The sequence below is a fragment of the Archocentrus centrarchus genome, chromosome 21 (assembly GCF_007364275.1).
Source record: "Archocentrus centrarchus isolate MPI-CPG fArcCen1 chromosome 21, fArcCen1, whole genome shotgun sequence".
NCBI lineage: Eukaryota > Metazoa > Chordata > Actinopteri > Cichliformes > Cichlidae > Archocentrus > Archocentrus centrarchus.
The window spans coordinates 8225591-8242261 of record NC_044366.1 but is presented as its reverse complement, the minus strand read 5'-3'; the positions used below and the strand labels follow the sequence as shown (position 1 = coordinate 8242261).

General features: G+C 36.9%; 1 protein-coding gene across 3 annotated transcripts in view; it reads right to left on the bottom strand.

Annotated features, from left to right (window-relative positions):
• ube2f (ubiquitin-conjugating enzyme E2F (putative)) overlaps positions 1–16671 on the bottom strand; it is a 52539-nt gene that overhangs the window by 11169 nt on the left and 24699 nt on the right. Inside the window, exons 8-11 of one of the 3 annotated variants that reach the window (XM_030758655.1) lie at positions 9516–9548; positions 8276–8338; positions 7807–7916; positions 6222–7643 (exon numbers count right to left, since the gene is read on the bottom strand). In XM_030758655.1, coding sequence (XP_030614515.1) covers positions 7232–7643; positions 7807–7916; positions 8276–8338; positions 9516–9548 — 618 coding nt within the window. In that variant the 3' untranslated portion in view covers positions 6222–7231. Of the gene's footprint in view, positions 1–6221; positions 7644–7806; positions 7917–8275; positions 8339–8438; positions 8663–9515; positions 9549–16671 lie in introns of those variants that run through there. The other 2 variants (XM_030758656.1, XM_030758657.1) reach the window with 2 other exon arrangements.

The window sequence follows — 16671 nt, the reverse complement described above, 5'->3', positions numbered from 1 at the left end:
TATGCAGTTGGCTTGAAGTTGACCTCTAGTGTTGTTCTCCACATTGCCACTGAGTTCCTGATGAAAGCTCTTAGGGCCTTGTTGATCTTGGATAGGTCTAGGCATTCCAGGATCCATGTGCGAGGCATTGAGTCAAAGGCTTTCTTGTAATCAATCCAGGTGGTGCACAGGTTGGTCGGTCTGATCTTATAGTCTCGAGTGACAGCTCTCTCTACCAGTAGGTAAAGTTTTGCTCCTCTGGTATCTCTGCCAATTCCTTTCTGGGCTCCATTCATGTATTGAGCCATGTGCCTACTCATCTTAGCTACTATGACGCCTGACAGGAGTCTCTTGTTGTACTGAGGCAGATTATTGGCTGGTAGTTGGATGGGACTGGGCCCTTCTGGGGATCCTCGAGGATCAGGACTGTCCGGCCTTCGGTCAGCCATGCCGGGTGTGTCTTAGCCATTAGCAGCTAGTTCATTTGTGTTGCCACATTTTAGTAGACTTTTAAAGGGTGCCTCACATAGTCTTGGTGATCGGCCACGGAGGGTCCAGGTTTCCAGCTTAGCCACGATCTTCTCTCCCAGGTCAGCTGCTCTGCCATTCAATGTACCAGGTGTTCTTGGGGCTTGGTACCCAGTTTTGGAGTGTGGGGATGATGATGATCATCCTGTTCTTTGTTTAAAACTCAGATCTCAGGAACCCAGATGAGAGCCAGTCTCATCTTTCACACAGTTCTTTATGCTGGAAGGATCGTAGTATTATTTATAGATAAAGATACAAATTTTTTTTTTTTTTTTTTTAAATAAAGGGTCAAAGAAGAATGCCACAAGGAATTCACACAGAGAAAGATTTTTTTTTTTTCCCCCTTCTGGGCAGCAATGAGCCTTTCGTCAGTGACAGTTACTCTATCATACATTGATTGGTTACTATAAATAGAACATTTTAAATTTAAAATGTATATTTTGTATATACATACGTATACACACACACACACACACACACACACACACACACACACACACACACACACACACACACACACACACACACACACACACACACACACACACACACGAAGATTATCAGACAACATTGTTAAACAAATGTATATGTAAACACAATCACCCTGTCCTTTTTAAAGTAATTTCTGAACTGTTTGTTGTACAGATGTCTATGCATGTACACAGGCAAAAACCCACTCACATCTAATAATAGCACAATACCATTATAACCAACAATGGGCACACACAGTTTCACACACACACTCATACTACACTGATCATAAGGACGCTTCCTTTCAGCCACTTTAACCAGCTAATGTATTCAGAGAGCAGCCACAGGAGGAGCTCCACTTCAAATGCCTCAACACAAAGAAGCACACGCATCTACATTCACAAGCATATTTGTGTACTGACACACTCCCACATCTCTATCCACTCACTGCTGAAGTTGATTACAGCAGGCTTTGACTCAGTGGGAGTGGGTCATGGTTGGATGACTTCAGTTGTTGTGACTCCGAAGAGCCACAACAGGCAGTAAAGCACCACTAAAGCTTACTGAAACCCATTTCAAGACTAGAGATTTCTATCATTAATGTATCAAATGAGTAAATTTGTTAACTCAGAACTATAACAGAAAACAGATAAATGCACTGCCTTTTGGTGATTACAATAAACTTTACCTTCACAAGTGATCTGATTATACATCTTGTTTAACATCCAAAAGTCTGTTTCAGCAGAAATTTATGTAATTAATCAAAGACCCAGCGCTTGGTCAAATCAGTGGGTAGATGGAGTGTCATGATGCTTTGGTCCTACGCAGAGATTTGCAGACCTTCATTTGCACATTGAAGCTGTGTACTGTCACCAAAATATGTGGAACAACTAGTCCGTGGGTTACACTTTTTGTGTTTTTGCTGTTATTGGCTCTTCAGCTTCTTGGAGAAGACCAAAGTTGTAATAGTCAAAGAAGTCTGTAGTGAAGGGAATCGGTTTATCTCAGCCACTGCCTGTACCAGCTTGACTAATAAATATATTAAATTTAGGCCTAAATGTTTTGTGATTGTCACGTTGTGTGGTCACCTACTCTGGAGTGGGGGTAGGGGGCACACGAGAGTGCGCTGTATGTGGTTTCGGGGAAAAGGTTTATTGACCTATCAGAAGCTGACTAGACTGTATGGAAATGAGTGTTTTGACATCCCAATGACCTAATGAACAAGTGCATTAAAATATACTACCTGTTATATGGGTAAAACATGAGAATAGTGCAAGATGAAACAGGACACTGGAAAATATTATTCTTTTCAAACTTTGCTTTTATAACCAGTACTTAATTTGTAAATCATTTATCATTTAAATTTTAAAACGTCATTATCCAGATCAGAAAAACACATTTTAAGAAGAATAATATACAGTATGAGGATGAAAGTAATGGGTCACCTACACATTACATGTACAGAACAGTGTTAATTTCGTATTTTCATCATAGTTTTCATCAACGACCCTTTTTTTCATGTCGAAAACGAGACGATAACTAAATAAAAACTAAAAGGATAAAATGATGACGAAATTGACATTTTTGTCAACAAATGAAAATGAAACGAAAATGCTTGGCTGGGATGACATCCAATCAGAACTGATTTAATTTTGTGACAGGGCGGGACAAATTAGGAAAACATTTGCTCTAAACCCGGAAAGACCAAACTAGCCTGTGATTTGTCTTTACTTCCAATGAAACTAAGTTATGTAAACAATGTCAGCAGGGAGAAAGAGAAGAGCCAATGTATGGACACATTTGTCCTTAGACGTTGTGACAAACAAAACGATATGTAAACCATGTGGGGCGACTATCTCGGGTAAAAACATGACAAATCTTAATCATCATCTGCAAACCAGGCACTCAGGTCTCCATGCAAAGGTAAGCATTTTAATGTCATGCAGGGTAAAGTGTTTTTCCCAGTTTAGCGTTTGTGTTTAGAGAAAATCTCCACACCACGGTGGATTAGCCGTTCCTAATCTTAGTCCTGAACACTGCCCTGTACCTTTCAGAGTGTGTCCTGCTGTAAAACGCTGGTTTTATCTCAGTAAGGTGATGTTAATGATCAGGTGTGTGGGAAGGAGGTGAAACGCTAATGTTAACATTATTAATAATATTCCATAACTTTTAATAAATGTTTAATTTTGTCTAAGTGTGTATAATGACTAATTCAAGGGAACTGAAGAAAAAACATTTACATTTTACACTCTTTATATTTTAGTCGACTAAATTGACTGTAGATTTAGTCGACTATATTCTTACAATAATTCGTTGACTAAAACTAGACTAAAACTATTCAGATGACTAAATTATGTCTAAAACTAAATTACATTTTCGTCAAAAGACCATGACTAAAACTAAATCAAAATTTGCTGTCAAAATTAACACTGGTATAGAAGCTGCTCAGTCATGGAAACATCCCATGAAGCTCCTGCCACACAGATACTGTGCTGAAGTTAATCTCAGAGGAGGTTTGGAACTCTGCAGTTATTAAGTCAGCAGAGCATGTAATATTTGTAGGCAGGTTTACTGAAGGAATTCAGCAGTAATAATGTTAAACATTTATCATGATGGCAAATGTGCTCAGCTAAGAAACACAAAGAAAAGCTAGAGTGAACCAATAAACCACACTCACTTGACAAATCAATATATCAAAGGTGTATGTTTCCAACCATTTAGTGGATGACTGAGTGGACGGTTGACAAATCACTATGTAGTAGAGCAGTCAATAAAAGAACATCCCTTGTTGTTGTTGTTGGTGGTGGTGGTGCATATATAGTGTGTACTATAATCCTATGTGCTTGTATATAAAATTATATCATCTGCATGCAGAGAAGTGAGACATCCTAACAGCTGCAACTTCTGCCATAAACACTTTTTAGACCTTCACCCTTTCAAAAACCCATCCACAGTCAAACCTGCATTTCTAATGGGGGCTCACATGGCAACCATCATCACACACTGTTGGATACACTCCAGTGAACATGGGAAATTGTATGTACAAAAGGCCAAAGGTCAATGATGTACTTCAAAATGCTTTCAGTTTGTCCCTACTGAGGCTCATAATTATTTCAGTGGTCAGCAGACTCCCTGCAGAGTTTGGCTAGGAATCTAAAAAAGACATTTATGCAATCAGAATAATCAAAATGTGTTTAACATTTTTTAACATTAAATCACAGGCAGGTGATGATCAAGTTAAATGTAGATGGGAGGGAAGTAAGGAGATGCAGAGGGAATAATTTATAGATCAATCAACCAGGATAAACACGTATTTTTGAGCAATCTTTTTTTGGGATTCCACTTTTCTCATGGCAGCTCAAATCGTATTATTACCCAATATGCAAAAAGGCTGCTAAATTCCTGGCATTTACCAATATAAGCTTGATTAAATATACTAAAGTTATAGTCAGAATACATAATTAGTTACACAGCATACAAACCATGAAGGAAAGAATAGCGAAGCATGTGTGCATTCAGACATCCAGTTTAGGTCGCTGATTTGACTTACAAATTCCAGAGCCTGCTGCAGAGGCAGTGAATTAAGCAATCCTGCATGAACAAGTACCTCGCTCGAAAATACCATATGCACCTTTCTGTATAGACGGTTCTGAAGTCATAACGTCACTGTCTGCTCAAAAAGGTTGCTGTGTGCTCTTTGTCTTCAGCCCACTGTACCAGATTAAAGCGCACTCAGCTATCACATAATTCCACCTACAAAAGCAAGTGGTGTGTGCAGTGCACCTCTGAAAGTCACAGCAGAAATTTAGTTCAGCAATATAAATTCTAAATAAAATTTCTATGCAGGATATCCACTGCAGCAAGAATTCTTACTATAAAGATTACAGAATTTGTATGTCTGTTCCCTAACTTCTCCTAGACACATTAATCGATCTGGATGAAACTTACTATATAAACTGCCTAGGGGACCAGGATTATCAACATCTATATAGCTTTTGGAAATTATTTTAACACCCTAATCCTTAAAAATTATATATTATTATTAGGGGTGGGACTTTAAAGCGTTAATTACGATTAATTAATTACGGGGAAATTAACGCGTTAAAAATTTTAACGCATTTTAATCGCACTTTGCACCGTGGAACGTTTCTTAGTGCACGAGTTCCCGGCATACAGATTATATCGACGCACAATGTCCAAATTAGGGGCCGCATCCTGCGAAGGACCCGGCCCACGTCTTTCGTAGCCCACGAACACCACAAAGGCCGGAAGTGAGCAGCTAGCCTTCATATCACCTGCCGTCACCTCTGCGTAGCTCATGTCGCCTAGCAACCGTGAGTGCGAAGCACAGCTGTGTAAAAACAGCTGGTTAAACGGAGAACGAACTTTTTCTCCTTTTTGTGGTTTAATTTTAAGTATTTAATTCAAAATAAGCTGTTAAAACAAGCATAACACATTTCAACATCAAGGAATACAGCTGAGAGAATGATTAATTTCCAACTATAACAAGTGAGACATTAATGTAGAATAAAACTATCCAGTTACGATGCTTAACTTTAATTTCAGGAGTTTGTTTATCACAGGAGCACTTCCACCCTTCATTGGTCTGTGTAGTAGACTGGTGGGAAAATAAACAACATTTTGAAGTTCAAGCTTATGTATATTGATTCATTCATCAACTAAACTTAAATTAATATTTATCATGTCAAATATTGAAATGCGATTAAAATGCAATTAATTTCGATTAATTAATTACAAAGCGTGTAATTAATTCGATTAATTTTTTTAATCGAGTCCCACCCCTAATTATTATGTATATTAGCTGATCTCAAAATGAACGGCTCTACTTTACATCCACATTACATGTACATTGTTGTACATTTTTACCTTTATTTTTACCTTTAGTGCAGTGGCACTTCACTGGAATGTGTAGCCATCCATATCTGTAAATAAGTGTTCATCAAATAGTGATGCAAATAGTGCCTATAATTGATTACTTTTTCTTATACAATGGATATAAAGCGTGCAATGCAGAACAATAAATATATGTTTTTATTATTTATTTCTTTGCCGTTTAGAAACAACCGTTTTTGTCGTCTCACTATATACAGTGATATAATGAAGATAAAAACATGATAAATTATTGAAATAATTGAAATAAACCTTTATTGTCATTGCACAATGTACTTGTACATTTGCACAGTGAAACTGGATTACACCCCCCCTCCCCCCTCCCCCCTTGGTGCAATTAAAAGAAAAGAATATGTAAACATTAATGAATTTAAAAGAGCAATAAACAATTTAAAAGAACACAAGCATAATTTAACTATAAGATATCCTATACACAGGTGTACAACTGCAGCATCAGTTATTGCACATGGTGCTTTTGCAACCTAAGTTATTAAACTTGAACGGAAATTAGATCTGCCTACAGGTGAACTATTTTGTTTTTGTTTAACATGGATATGGCCCTGTTATAAAAACTGTCTCTCAAATGGTTTGTTTTTGTTTTTAGTTGCCTGTAACATTTGCCCGAGGGCAGCAGGTCAAACATCCGGAGTCCTGGGTGTGTACTGTCCTTGATGATAGTGTAGGCCCTTCTGAGACAACAAGTGCTGTAAAGGTCCTCCAGGGAGGGGAGTGAGTGTCCAATGATCTTTTAGGCCGTGTTGATGACCCTCTGTATGGCCTTTTCATGTGCTGTGGTACAGCACACAAAACACAGAGATGCAGTACGTCAGAACGCTCTCCACGGAGCAGCGGTAGAAGACGGTCAGCAGTTTCTTTTCCAGATTCAGCCTCGTAAGGATCCTCAGGAAATAGAGATGCTGCTGAGCCTTCTTCACCACCGTTGAGGTGTCGGAACCCCATTGGAGATCTGCATCCATATACACCCCCAGGAACTTGAAGCTGGACACCCTCTGCACACACTGTCCATTAATGCAGATTGACTGCAGGTTGGACTTCCTTCTTCTGAAGTCTACAATGAATTCTTTGGTCTTGGAGGTGTTAATGACCAAGTTGTTCTGAGTACCACTCCACTAGCCTTTGTACCTCTTCCCTGTATGCCGTTTCATCGCCATCAGAGATCAATCCGATCACGGTGGTGTCATCACCGAACTTGATTGTGACGTTGTCTGAGTGGCTGCTGACACAGTCATAAGTGCACAGGGTGTAGAGGAGTGGGCTCAGCACACAGCCTTGCAGAGATCCGGCGTTAATGCTGAGAGCTGTGGAGAGATGTGAGCCAACTCTAACTCTGTACACAGTCTGAGAGGAAGTTTCTTAGCCAACTGCAGATGGTGTATGGAAGACCAACGTCCATTAGCTTAACAGTCAGTCTGTCTGGGAGTATAGTGTTGAAAACAGAGCTAAAATCAACAAAGAGCAGCCTGGCATATCCCCCCTGCAGTTCCAGGTGGGAGATGGTGGCATGGAGCGCTGTTGCTATGGCATTTTCTGTTGATCTGTTCGCGCTGTATGCGAACTGAAATGGGTCGAGGGTAGCTGGGAGGCAGGACCTGATGTGGCATCTCACCAGTTTCTCAAAACACTTCATGATAACTGGTGTCAGGGTGACTGGTCTGAAGTCATTTAGGCTGCCGATGCTGGTTTGTTTAGGTATCGGCACAATTGTGGCTGACTTCAGACATGGTAGGATGAAGGACTGGGATAGAGATGCATTGAAGATCTTGGTGAAGACTCTAGCCAGCTGGTCTGCACATTCTCTGAGGACCCATCCAGTGACTCCATCTGGTCCAGCAGCCTTCCTGGGATTCACCGCCTTCTTTCAGTGTGCTCCTCACCTCATGTTCCTCCACCATGAAGCTGTAACCGTTGCAGTTGGATGATGAAACTGCTGCTGTTTCTGATCGTTCCACGTCAAAACGTGCAAAGAAGTGGTTCAGCCTCTCCGCTAGGACTGGATCATCTTCTGCCTGTGCTGACAGCTTGTAGTGAGTGAGATGCTGGACCCCCTGCCACACTTGCCTTACGTTGATGGTGCTGAAGTGGTCCTCTAACTATCCTCTATCCGCCTTTTGTATTCCACTTTGGCCTTCCTAATCCCCTTATATATATCCATTGTATAACGTACATGTCTGTGTTTTTATACATGTGTGTGAAGAGTGAAGCAAACAAGCACCACTGGCCTGGCAAAAACCGCTCAATAAGTATGAATAATGAAGGCTACGAGCACATCTTGGACACTGGTGATGATTAATAAGTGTGCTGATTTTATATCAGATGACAAACTAGAATTAATGATCAAGACAGAATCAGCCTGAATGTGTCTCACCTTGTCTCTCAGATGATGTTCTGCTGCATCAATGTTCAGTGGATCATCAAAGTTCAAAAGGTCCTGTGGAAAAGGCAAAGAGGGGGGAAACATCAAAAAACCAGAGACCATCTATTGATGGGTCAAATCACACCCGTCTTCGAAGGTGGCCTTTATTTGGATCTTAACTACACATCTGTAAAGTCTGGAAACTGCATCTTGCAACATTAACTGCTAACAATTAGACATACACATAATCTGCCTATACTGTACACTATGAGGAAACACTCTTGCACATAGACAATGTCAACAACAATGTTAAAATACATCAAGAACTGACTGTTTGCAGCCAGAGGACCTCAGATGTTTACTTGCTTGCTTTCTATAATGTCACCCTGGATGCAGCAACTGTGATAAACAAAACAGCAAAAACTGAGGTGTTGCCTTAGATGCTACAAACAGCAAACATAGCAAGTGGGTTATTATAGAGATATAGCGAAAGCCTGTGAAGTTGATTTAGGGCATGACCAGATATTTTAATAACCTTAGGGACTGTTTAGATATGTTTGAAATGCAATGTATTCAAGTTATTCAAGCTTACGTAAAGTGACTGAAATAAATATTACTTTAAGCTGCTTAAATCTGTCTTACTATGGCAGTAAACAACCTATTAAAATGCATTTCTATTTTATTTGAAAATCACATACTTCTGCATGATCACAGTCATATCCACAGAATAAAACATTGCATTTAACTGCATTTAACATAGCTTTGAACGGATAACATTTTTTCCCCAACATGACCCTAAATCTGATTAGTTATCAATTTCCTTCATTTCCTGAAGAATTTGTAATCAAGTAGTCCTTATCTTTCCTTGTAAGACCTGGAACAGGGAGACACCCAGAGCCAGCTGGCGCTGCATCTCAATAATGTAATATGTAATCCAATTTTCTTGCTTTTATTTCCCATTACCTCAAAGTGTTCATCATGAGGAAAAATATAATTTCTCTACAGCTGTAGAAGGGGAAAAAAACAATGATCTTGCTTAATCTGATATGAGTTTAGAGTAATGTCATTAGCATAACCTACATACAGCAAGCAGCTTCAACAGTAAGAATGTATTTGTGAAGGTTTACTCTTCAGTAAAGTGATTTAATTCAATGAGGCCTTTAGGAAGGGCTTTAGTTGGACTTTCCCTAATTATATGTCAAATTAACCAATGAAATTGAGTGTGCATGTGTAAAAACAAGCAAAAACTTACAGTAAACAAGGAGTTCAATCCCCAGACCACATCCTAGAAAAATCAACAAAAACAAATGAAAGAACATTAATGATCAAGAGTCAAACTGTAACAAAGAGCGTATACTTGCTACTTTTTATATACACAATATATTTTTTTTAATCCTCATTCCTATTTCTGACCACCATTTTTGTTTGTTAATTAAATTACATAAAAACTAATAATCTGAATTTGAGATGACATAAAAAAATGACAGCACAAAATATCTTACAAGTGAAGGAATTTTGCATGGAAGTCTGGCAAGACTCATGAAGATCTATAACATCTTTCAAAACCTCAATAAGTCATTTCTGCTTAACTGCTTAACACTAGTTGAGAACATGAGTTTGTGTCTCTAATAGAATATAATATCTGATGACATGTTTGTTGAATAAAACACTTAAAAGGCCAGCTTTCCTTTATTTTTGTACAATTATATTTCTGTTATCTGAAAACACACTTAAAGCTAATAAACTGTTTCCTTGTCCAGAATGTCCAAACATGTTTTCAAAATGACATGGTTACTTTTTCTACATGACCTTTTATATGTTTTAACATGTTTCGTCTCTTGATGGGAGTATGAAGGATTGAGAGTAATCTTAACCAGCAATAACTGGATGTCTTTCATATGTCCCCTGAGACAAAAAACACAGCAGTAGAGTAAAAATGTAAGTTTAAAAATTAGATCAAAACTATGAACCTCGTGGCACTTTTGTTTTGTTTCCCCTCAATGAACCACAGTTACATGCAGGTCATGCTACATCCTACAAAGCTGTAGGCTTGTAGGACCAAATATAAACCCAGGATCATAAATGCCTGGAGAGAGTCAATTAGGAACAGAAATGACACAGTTAGAAATTATATCAAGATAATTAGAAGACACCATTAGCGACTTAAAAGATTGAACAGACTTCATTTCACTTGGAGTTGCTATATACAACTGTCAGCTGGTCTAAATACTAACAATTTTAAATTAATGCTTTCAGGGGTTCCGATTATCTTCATTCATGCCATAAGCACATATTTGTTCATTTACATAATTATATGGATTTCTGAATCATTATTTTGAAACACAAACAACTATCAAGCTCTGAAAGCATCTATTGCACAGTTTGTCATAAAAGTAAATACTATCAAAAAAAAAAGAAAAAAAAGGCTGAATTCACAAAAGAAAGATATATTGCCTTCCATGTATCTCCTCACTGTCCAACACATAATACTAAAATCAAAAGTTTTCTTGGTGAGCTAAAACTAAACCACTTCCAGCTTTTATTAAAGTCAGTCTACAATGATAGGTTATTATTTTTAGACACTACAGATTTCTAAAAGCTATGATAACACTTTCAAATCAAGTCCAATGCATTTCTTAAAGCTATAAAGTATTGTAGCCAGTGATTTGCACACTTCTAAGCAGAAGACAGTTTGTGAGTGGCAAGAAAAAGATGTTTACACAAATCAGTGGTGAAATTCAAAGTGTTTATGTATTAAAACACTTTAGAGAAAACATCAGCAAAACAAGGAAAGTTAAGTTTGTAATTTTCCCAAATAATGCCAATTACTAGAGGCTTTCATGTAGGTTTTAACCTTTTTTCAAGCCGGTTTTCTCTTCAAAAATTGTCTATAAAAATGGTAAAATGTTCAGTTAAAAGAAAAAATAAACTGATGTAACAAAAAAAAATTGATAAAATCTTCCTTTAATTGTTCAGATCAAAAATTTCATGACTTTCGAAGAATTTGCTGATGTTTCAAGAATCTTCTCAAATATTGCAATTTTCAACCAAACACTCTATCTATAATTCTAGAACCTTGTAGAACAAAAAAAAAAGGTAAAATTTGACAGGAATAATGGAAATTTTCTATTGTTTTACAATAAAAATAACACTTGTCAAAGACAGTGTTATATGAACAAAAAAAAAAAAAAAAAAAAAAAAAAAAAAAAACTATGTGCCATTACAACTGATCAACCAATCTCATTTACTAGAAATAAGTTTAGGCTTACAGCAAATAGTTAGTCAAAGAAAACAACTTTGAAATTTTCTTGAATTTTTTGAATTTTATAAAAACTATGGTACACTTTAAACTCTTCCTTAGAAAACATCAGATTTAAACTGTGAAACAAAGATAGCACTCTCATTTAAGAAAGCATAAATAATGATGGAAGTTTAACCAATGCCATTTTTAACACAAAGAGCCTCTAGCAGCATTAATGATTGGTCAGCAAATATGTTTGAAATAAAAGCATGAAACTGCAGGATTCATAATATTGGAACCAGTGATTGTTGCCATTATAAGACCCACAAGGACCTAATCTGTGAATAACCTATTGAAAATAGGGCTACAGTGATTCAAAAATACTAATAAATATTCTTAAATAGAATTAATTAAAAATAGATGCACATGGGCAGTTTTTCTGCTGAAATAGCAAACCTCACAGCAACAAAATGGTGAATATGACATGACTATATTTTTTATGCTCATTGACCTACAAATATACACTGTAAAGCTATTTCATGTAGCAATGTGTGGGCTGAAGCAGTGGAGGCGGCTGGAGTGGTGACCAACAGAGACTGCATCACTGACTTGAGACAATCCTTTTGTCTCCCCCCCTTATGACACTTGCTGATGCACAACCCGAAGTCAACACTTTCACACATAAGACCACATTCACACCTACTTTTAAGTAAACAAACCCAGGTCACATTTTAACTGCAACCAGGGTCACACAGAGGAACAGGCCAGGAACAGATGGATGGCCACCAAAAACAAAACAAAACAAAAAACATTAAGCAGTATATCTGTGAGCATCACTGAAAGCCTTTTATTTCTGTCATGCATTGTACCACCAGATAATCAGTGACAGAAGAAGTTTAACGGTAGGCATTTTTTACTAATAAGTAGTCTAGCTGACAACTTTGCTTTGGATATGTATTCACTTTGCAAGTGATACAAAGCACAGTAAAAATCTGAACAGATTTCAAGCCAATTTAAGGCTAAAGCAGTGTTGGGGGTTGTTCATTACAAAGTAACCTTACTATAATGACTGAAGCATATTTATCTACCCTCTATTTACCAATCTGCACAAAACTTTGTACGAACATACACATAACATTATTAACATCTACATGTAAAGATTTATTATAAATCCCAATTCTTTTGATTTTTTTCCATATATATTATGTTCATCATCCCCCTATAAATGTGATATTGCGTTCTATGTTTGCATTATGTATCATTTGATTGGAATATGATATGGATACGCAAACATATGACACAACTTTTGACTATCAATCCAATCACTCAATTCCCCTATTATCGCCCACCCAACAAATGGCGTATTTTCTCATTAAAAGAGAAAAAGCTTTTTTGGTGACTTTGACTTTGAAAATGAAATTACAAAGTTATATTGCTAAACAGACAGACAAACAGGGGTGAAAACATACCCACCCTCCCCTCCATTGGTGGGCGAGGTAACAAAACCTGAATGCGATTAAAGTAAAATGTTACTTAACTGAGATTTAAGCTTTTACTTGTGAGGTTTATTTCACTCACCAGTACAGTGGTAAATGAATACTAGGCTGTGTATGCATGTCTGCTACATTGCCTGTTATGCTACACCAAACCATACAACAAAAACTGATTATAACCACAGCCTATAAAGACTAAGCAACTCATGAGATCTATAACCCCAAGAAATTGTGACACCATGCAAAATTTAATTAAAAACTGATTACAATGACTTACTTAAATGCAACATAAGTAATGTGACTGTTTATCAAGAGGTTTAAAAAAAAAAAAAAAAAAGGAAGGCATTCGCTACATTCTGAAATGATTAATGGGATACGCAAATGGTTAAGCAATTTAAGAATATTTTTTCTCAACATAAAATTGCAAGCAATTCATTGACTGTGGTACATAATATATTTGAAGTTTATACACAAAAGACAAAACCAATTTTGAACTGCAATGATTTCCAGGCCCTCGGGCAGTGATGCAGTAAAAAGGCACAATTTAGTTGGTGAAATCAATGTGTGCGCTCAGAAACTCTTTTCAAGAACACTGATAAATACTTTCATTGAACTGCATTCACAAATTCAAGGTAAAAACTCTACAATGGAAAAAAAAAAAAAAAAAAAAAAAGACATATATACTACCCCGCCTATTTAAGATCTTGGGAGATGAAGATATCCTGCAGTCCGACAAATCAAAACTGGACATTTTTTGAAATCACAGGTTTGGGGAATTGTTATCAGCTCAACTGAAAAACCCGCATCCTGAGAGATTTCTGTGTTTACACAGCATCCCTTGGATTGAAATGGGGCTATATATATGCCTTTCACAAATCACCACCATGCAAGTTACATAAGCAGCTGAAAAAAGAACAGTGGGGATATTTAGTTTTTTTTTTTTTTTCAAAGAGGAAATCAATTTGTAGATGTTAAAAGTAGATGTGTTTAAAGTCATTACACCATGTGGTCCTATGAAGTTTTTAGGTAGGTAGGTTATAAGACTACCTTTCCCAACCATTCTTCTATGAATTCTTATAAAATTAAAAGATAAAAACTGAATGAGCTACATTGTCTTTCTGCTTTAATTAATTTAAAAAGCTAAATTAATTTTTAGATATGCATGTATTTTATTATTGATTAATGTGCAAGATTTTTTTTGATTAAAAATTATTTTTGATCTATTTTTCATATTGTGCAAAAAGAAAAGAATGTATCTTCTTCAGAGAAACATGAGGATAAATAACAATGTCTGCAGAAAACACCAAAAATAGGGCAAGGGAATAAGGCTAGCCTGGACTGACACATATATAAAACCTAAAATAGGAAGGGAACTCTGAGGATAAGACAAATCCTGACAGTAACTTCCGAGAAGAGCCTTTGCAGGAAATGCAAGGGTATTCAAAGAGGATTTACTGAATGACCCTCTAAACTTGGAAATCCTGCACTGGAGGAGGAAAGCCCACCCAGTACTTCAAATGCATACATGCATATATTAGCATATTTCTATAATTACAGGAGCATGCCAGTGCAGTGAGTGAGTGGGAGCATTTTTGATATAGTCTTGAATCTCTGCAAAGGGGTCTTATTTAACATGGAAAGCAGACCTCCACCCTACAACTACATTAGGTTTTAGCCCGTAGTTTCTATCAAACATGATCTTAGTCAAATCTTAATGGAGCTAGAGAAGGACGTCCTTGCTTGAAACTTCAGCAGCCATTTCCTAAGAACTCCAAAAAAAAAAAAAAAAAGTGCTAAATTGAGTGAAGGGTGAAGCATAAAAAGTGAAGGCTCTCTTTTATATGCAGCTGAAAAGATTTTTTTTAATGTGAAGCTTACCTTATACAACAGTGCAATACTTGTGTGTGTCCTAAGAGAATGCCACAGCTCTGAGCTGGATTTTCTTATGCTTCTTTGTACATTTAAGAAAGTGAAAAACAAACAAACAAAACAAAAACCAAAAAAAAAAAACTTTGTGTCAAGGAGTGTCATGCTCATGTCTTTTCGGTTTTAAATCATTTACAACCCCAATTCCAAAACAATTGGGACACTGTAAAGTGTAAATAAAACATAATACAATCATTTGGAACTCTCAAAAACCTATTCACAATAGAACATAGAAAAAATGTTTAAAATGAGTCATTTTACCATTTCATGAAAAATATTAGCTGGCTTTGAATGTGATGGCAGCAACACCTCTCAAAGTAGAGATGGGTGACAAAAGGCTGGAAAAGTAAGTGTTACTTTAAAAAAAAAAAAAAGCAACTGGAGGAACATCTTGCTATTAATCAGGTTAAATGGCAACAGGTCAGTAAGATAAATGGGTATAAAAAGGCCATCTTAAAGAGGTACAGATTCTCAGAAGTGAAAATGGACAGAGGTTCACTATTCTGAAAAAAATGTGACAGAATAATGCTGCTCAACTTAAATTTGCAAAGACTTTGAATATCTCATTTACACTGCATAATATTATCAAAGGACTCAGAGAATCTGGAGAAATCTCTGTGTGCAAGTGACAAGGCTGAAAATCAGTATTGCATGCCTGTGATCTCCGGGGCCCTGAGGCCGCACTGCCTTAAAAACAGGTATGATTCTCTTTTGGAAATAACTGCATGTGCTCAGGAACACTTTCAGAAATCATTGTTGTGAATAAAGTTTGCCGTGCCATCCACAAATGCAGGTTAAAACTTTATGATACAAAGAAGAAGTCATGTGAACGTGATCCAGAAATGGTGCCATCTTTTTTGGGGCCAAAGTTCATTTAAAACTGTAAAGCAGAAAACTATTCTGTGGTCACATGAATTGAAATTTAAAATTCTTTTTCAAAAACATGGATGCTGCATCCTCTGGACTAAAGAGTAAAGACACCATCCAACTAATTAGTAGTGCTCACTTTACAAGCCTTCATCTCTGATGGTATTGAAGTGCATTATTGTCTATGGAATGGACACCTTGCACACCTGGAAAGGCACCATTAATGCTGAAAGTTATATACAGGTTTTAGAGTAACATATACTATGCTCCCAACCAGACAATATTCTCAGGCACATTCATATTCAGCAGGACAATGGTAAACTGCAAACTGCATCTATTACAACAGCAGGGCTTCATAGTAGAAGAACTTTCACCAAAACATTTGGGGTATCACAAAACAAAAAAAGATGACAAATAACCCTCAAGACTGTTAAGCAGCTAGAATTGGACAAGAGTGGGAATTCCTCTCCTAAAAGTCCAGCAGCTGGTCTCCTCAGTTCCCAAACATGTAAAGACTGTTGTTAAAAGAAGTGGGGATGCTACATAGTGGTGAACTTGGTTTTGTTCCAACATTTTTGAGATGTGCTGGTGTCATCAAATTCAAAATGACCATTTAATTTTTACATTAAAATGATACATTTTCTCAGTTTAAACATCTGATGTGTTTTCTATGTTCCACTGAGAATAAAATATGGGTTTGTGAGATTTGGAAATCACTGCAGTCTATTACGCAGCATCCCAACTTTTGCAGAATAAGGGTTGTCTACCAAGTTTTATGATATCTATATTTACACAAGAATTATCTTTATTTTCTTAAAGATTTGAGCACATTATAGCCTATGTTGCAGGGTGTCAGACTGCCCTTAAAAATCACTCATAGC